This window comes from Grammomys surdaster, unplaced genomic scaffold, assembly GCF_004785775.1.
Source record: "Grammomys surdaster isolate TR1022 unplaced genomic scaffold, NIH_TR_1.0 132, whole genome shotgun sequence".
In the NCBI taxonomy this organism is placed as follows: domain Eukaryota; kingdom Metazoa; phylum Chordata; class Mammalia; order Rodentia; family Muridae; genus Grammomys; species Grammomys surdaster.
In genome coordinates this window covers 4,559,226-4,565,225 of record NW_021604590.1, presented here as the reverse complement: position 1 = coordinate 4,565,225, position 6,000 = coordinate 4,559,226, and the positions used below count along the sequence as shown (strand labels likewise).

The window sequence follows — 6,000 nt, the reverse complement described above, 5'->3', positions numbered from 1 at the left end:
TAAACTGCTTTCCCCCTCCTTAATAGTGTATTATTTGCATGACCTTTGCATGCCATGAGACAGCTGTGACTTATTATTAAGTGGTGTGTCTATATAAAGCATCTAATTATCTCCTTGATGGACGTTTAGTTTATTTCTAGTGTTTTGTTGCTTTCTGGAGAACTAGCAGAAGTCCTGTGTTTTATCGCCTTGGTAGCCGACTGTGAGTCTATTGAGACAAATTCCTAGAAGAATTGCCAAGTCCAAAGTAGAAGCATATCAAGGCTGTTGACAAGTGTTGCCACATTGCCTTCTGATGCTTATACCAACTGACACCCCCTCAAAGAGGTGTGGATGAGAGACAAGAGGATTAAAAGTCTTCAGGCCATTTGCTTCGGTGTCAACTGAATGGCTTAGGTACCTATGCTAGTGTCTTTAAGGATGCTAACTGTATCCTATTTGAGGTGTATCCCTGAGCTTGATTCCTGACAGGGAGCACTCAATGTGGAGTCACTGATGGGGAAGGTTACTTACTGCTTACAGGAAACAAGGGACAATGTCCTCGGTAGTTATGGCTATTCTGATCTCCAGCTCAAGCAGCCTGCTTTTAAAATTTATTTAGTCAAGAATTGCTTCAAGGAAAGCATTGTTTTTTTGTCTTCTAGAATCTTCTGTGACTACACAGGAAATCTGGTCCTGGGAGCAGTACTTGAGAGAAGGGAATGCTGTGGCCGCACCAGTAGAACTGTTTTCCAAGGTCAGCCTTAAATCTTTTCAAGGGGATTTAATCCGGAAATTTAATTGAAACGAAAACATTTGCCTCGATAGTTTACCAACTCGTAAATTTATGGACATGGCTAGGAAATGACCCATCAAAGCTCATCAGAATGTTAGTGTTTCAGAGTGTACACTGGAGCTGGGTTTGGAGCCTGGGACTGCTACCTACCATCTCTGTGACCCCGGGCAAGTCACTCAACATTTCTAAGGCACAGTTTCTTCACCTGAATGGAGGGAGAGGTACCTACCTACCTCCTTGTATTTTTGAAGGACTAGATAAGTTGAACTTGTAAAGCACACAGAATGCAATCTGTATGTAATTATCTTCTTAAGTGTCAGTCTGCAAATCTTCATTTCCCTTAGTGCGTCTCATTTGTTTACGTCCATTAAAGGGTTATGTTGCACAGGTCTATTTTCTTTTCTTTTTATTATTTCATTTGTTTGCACTTCAAATGACATCCCCTTTCTAATTACCCCTCCACAACTCTCTCAGCCCATCCTCCTGCTCTTCCCTCCACCTTGTTTCTATGAGAGTTCTTCCCTACCCATTCACCCATTCCTACCTCAACATGCTAACATGCTCCTAAACTGGAGCATCAAATCTCCACAGGACCAAGGGCCTCCCCTCCCATTGATGTCAGATAAGGCCATCCTCTGCTACATATGTATCTGGAGTCATGGATCGCTCCATTTGTACTCTTTGGTTGGTGGTTTAGTCTCTGGGAGCTCTGGGTGGTCCAGTTAGTTGATATTGGTCTTCCTATGGTGTTGCAATCATCTTCAGGTCTATTTTGATATGATAAGATATGATAGTTGATTAATGGGATGTTAAGAAAAAGATGGTATTAGCCCCAGATCATACCATTCCAACTAGGGCAAACTTGCTTGGTTGAGCACTTTTTATATTTGTGGATACAGCAATGGATACAGAGAAAATGACCTTAAAGAGTAACCTGGATTCATACATAGGAGTCCAGCATAACTGTCTTTTGAGTGGTTCTACCCAGAAGCTGACTGAAACAGATGCAGAGACATATAGCCAAACACTAGGTGGAGCTCAGGAAGTCAGGTAAAAGGGACTCCACAGGAAGATCAACAGAGTCAACCCTTGGGGGATGCCAGAGACTGAACTACCAACCGAAGAGCATACACAGATTGAACCTAGCCCTCTTCCTCCCCCCACCCCCTGGCACATATTAACAGATATGTAACTTGTTCTTCATGGGGGTCCTCCTACAACTAGAGCAGGGGCTGTCTCTGACATTGTTGCCTGCCTGTGGATCCTGCTCCCCTAATTGGTCTGCCTTGTCTGATCTCAGTTGGGGAGGATGAACCTAGTATTGTGGTGACTTGAAGCACCAGTGTGGGCTGGTTTCCAGGAGGGAGGGATCTCACCCCTTCTCAGATGTGAATGGGAGGGTTTTGTGGGGGAGGAATATGTGTATGTATGAGGGAGGACTGAGAGGAGAGGGGCTGTGTACAGGATATAAAGTGAATAAATAAATAAATGGAAAAGAGAGAGACCTAAGTCCTGGCACCTGACAGTGAACAAATAGAAACTTTTGTTTTTTATCTTTGCTGTAGGCTTCCATAATAAAATAATGTAAAGGTTAAACCACAGAAATTGAAAGCATCCAGAGCAGAGGTTTTAAACAAGCCTATCTATCAGAGGGAAACCGCAGAGACCCACCTAAGCAGAATCCTAGGGAGAGGGGCAGGGAAAGGGAACCAGGAAGCCTTCTGTGCTATTCCCCATGCTTCTCTGAGGTCTGTTTCCTTGGGGTGTATAAGGAATGTCTAGATCCTGCTTACTTCCCAGGCTCCTACCACCCTTGTTTGCTGTTGCTTGATGAGATTTAGTGTTTATCCCTCAAAATTATGTGAGCCAATAACATCATCATAAATACTAGGCAGGTACCTTAGGAATCAGACCAGTAATGTATCCTCAGATTGGGGGTCCAGAGCTAGGCTTAAGACATTAGGTATCTAGGCATCAGCATCCAGTGAAGGAGTTAGCAGAGCAAGGTGAATTTAGGCTGGATGGAACAAAGTGTCAGATTCTCTGTCCTGCTCCTGTGTTTCTTCAGCCCAGTCCAAGAACGTATTGCTATCATTAGTTTATCCTGGGAGATTCTTTAAGGTCCATCGGCCGTTGCAAGACATGCTTGCAGAGAAAAGCTTTTTCCTCCAGATTTCCCCTCTGGCTTTGGTGTTAATGAAAAAGACACCCAGGGGAAAATGGAAGACTTATCTCCTGAAGCAAATCAGGGCAACAGTGCTGGGAATGAAGCGTTTGGGCTGTCGGGCATGAAGATTTTTTCCCTTGGGTTTTAGGGTGAGGAAGAAGGGGTACCGGAAGTGGTACCGGAAAGCACTTACTGAGGGGAGGGCTGTCAGTTCCCTGTGGAGGGAGGCATTGAGTGACAGACAGGTGAGGGAACCTGGGTGGTCAGCACAGGAAACTCATTCACGGTCCTTTGGCTGATGAGATGATTGTGAAATATGGCCGAACTTTAACATATGTCAACTCTGAAGACAGCAGCAAAGCATTAGTGTATAGCAGACAGATCCATTGGACATGCTGATTGCCCTTACCTTTTCTTCTAATCTGTCAGGAAGTCACTCATGTTTAAGAATTTGAGTGTGCACAGAGCACCGAGGGGTTAACGACATTTCTCAGACTCTTATTGCTTAGTTGGGAAAGAAGAAATATCCTAAAACATGTCATCAGGCATTGATGTATTTAAGAGCTTATCTCTCTCTGTGTAAAATAACACTAATTAAAGAAAAAGAGGCCATGATTATGAGAAAGAGGGGGAAGAAAGACAAGGGAGGGGTCGGAGGGAGGAGAGGAAGTAGAGAAATGATATTTTGGATCATTTTTTGGAAATGATACCAAACTTGGATAAAAGAAAAAAATTGGTTGAGAAAAGAGAGGGGGGATGAGGGAGGGAGGGAGGGAGGGAAGGAGGGAGGAAGAGAGGAAGAGAGGAAGAGAGGGAGGGAGGGAGTGAGAACAGCAGCAATGTGAAACAGCACATTCTTCATTCACAGACCATGCAGGTGATGATTTTAGGAGACATTCTCCAGAAAGTCCAGGGCTTGTCTAACCCCGAGCAAGGGAAGAATGAAGCTACTGATTTTCCCTTGATCTCTTAGTAATGGAAGACACCTTCGCTGTGGATCTAACATCACTCAAGCATGGCACTTGCGTTTTAAGATGTATAAACAAGTTTGTAATTGGAAGTTCCAGTGCCATCAAAAAGACAGAAGGTTCATGTCAGCCTTCCAAGAGGGAGATGAGCTCAATTTTATATTGACACTCAACTGTTAATGTTCCTATCAGTGTGTAAATATTATAGCAGTGTTGTTCATGCCAGCCACTCTGATGAGGTTCTTCAGCCTCTGAGTGTTAAAAATAGAACAAAGTTGTTTGCATTTCTTGCCTGGATAACTGTTGTAAAGACGTTAAAGTAGCAAACGAGTCACTGCTAACGTGGTTTCTAACCTGATATTCAAGTTCTAGAAGATATACCAAAGCTACATGCAGACTTACACACACACACACACACACACATGCACACATACATACACACACACACATACACACACACATATACACACACACATACACACACACACACACATACACACACATATATACTCACACACATACACACACACACACACACACACATACACACACATACACACACACACACATTCAACCCTGAAAATCAGATACATATTCAACCATGAAAACGTATGTATATTAATGTAAGGAAAACGTGCCTATTTTATTTGTACACATACTTTCCCATATCCACCTGTCTAATTTAAATGTCTTTTAGCATAAGACCAAGTTGATTGTTTCGTATTTTACAATCTATTTCACCATCTGGGATAAAGCATAATCAAGAATGTAAACACCTGCTGTTGAGAGCAGGTTTAAAGATACCTTCCCTTTATTACCATTGAGATGTGAGATCTCTATCTTCATTTCATTTGAAAACTGAAATACTGTGTTTTTTATCTTTGTTAAGTTTGGTACTGAAAAGGTTTCTTCCTGTCCTTCCCACCGTCACCCTTACTATGCCTCTTCCTCAGACATTTTTTTCCTCGTTGTTCCCTGGTTCCAGCTCTGATTATCTGTCTGGAACTGAAGCCCCAGCAGTCGGCCACAGCTTCTGAGTGTGTCAGGATGTTCCTGCTCTGGCTCCTGCTTGACTGTCTAATCTTTGTCCACATTTTTTTCTGCTTACCTAGAAAGACTGGGTCCAGCTCCTGAGGCCCTTGTCTTTTAGGAAGCCTGCTTACACTGGTTTCTCCACATAGAGTTGCTGAGAGCCACCCTGGCCAGCTTGCTAAGGTGGGAGTAATGGCTTGGGAACAGCGTCCTCACTGTTCTGTGGAAGTAACACAGAGACAAGACACAGGTGCCTGCTGTCTACCTTCCTCCTGCAACAGAAAAACATATACTGCCTGCTCATGGGAGAACCTCTGGCCCTGAACATCAAGACTCTCTCCACCCCACATTCCTGTCACCAGTTAGAAGGCTTCTCTGCCTTTTATCCTATGCACTGGTCCTGTCTTACCGGCCAGTGTTGGGTTGCTAGGAAAACAGGCAAAATAAAGAATTAGGCAGCAGCCACAAAGGTACACTTATGTGTTTTGGTGTTTCAGAACAACATAAAACTCAGTATTACAAAAGTTGAAAACATCTTGGACTTCCATATATATTTCGATAGTTTAGTCGTAAGAGGTTTATCTCAGTTCCATGTAGCTAAGATGCAGTATCAGGTCCCATTGCTGCTGTGACAAATTTGGACACACTTAGTCATCAGAAAAACAGGTTTACTCTCTGACAATTTGAAAGGTCAGCAAGTCTGAAGTGTCTGGAAGATTTTCTTTCCTTCTGCAATACCGGGGGAGAGTCTCTTCCTACCTCAGTAGCTCACAGGCCACCCACACCCATTGGCTTGTAATCCAGAACACACTAATTCCTGCTTTTGGTGGTATCATATCTCCTTCTCTGGTGTTCCTGCCTCCCTCTGATAAGGAGTCTGTGATGACACTGGCTCACCCTAATAAAGGAGGATAACCTCATCTCAGGATGCTGCAGGTGTGCACGTCCGTCCAATCCTTTCAGCCATGCATGAGGACATAGTCAGCTTCTCCATCAGTACCTGCACATAACTCTGGGCCATCCTCCTGCCTGCTGCAGTTTCTGTTCTTTCCAATGCT

At 43.6% G+C, this 6,000-nt stretch overlaps 1 protein-coding gene across 1 annotated transcript in view; it reads left to right on the top strand.

Annotated features, from left to right (window-relative positions):
- The first annotated feature begins 495 nt into the window (after window positions 1–495).
- Window positions 496–6,000, top strand: part of L3mbtl4 (L3MBTL histone methyl-lysine binding protein 4) — a 318,439-nt gene continuing 312,934 nt past the window's right edge. Inside the window, exons 1-2 of the mRNA XM_028762233.1 lie at window positions 496–544; window positions 645–736. Coding sequence (XP_028618066.1) covers window positions 496–544; window positions 645–736 — 141 coding nt within the window. The remainder of the gene's footprint in view (window positions 545–644; window positions 737–6,000) is intronic.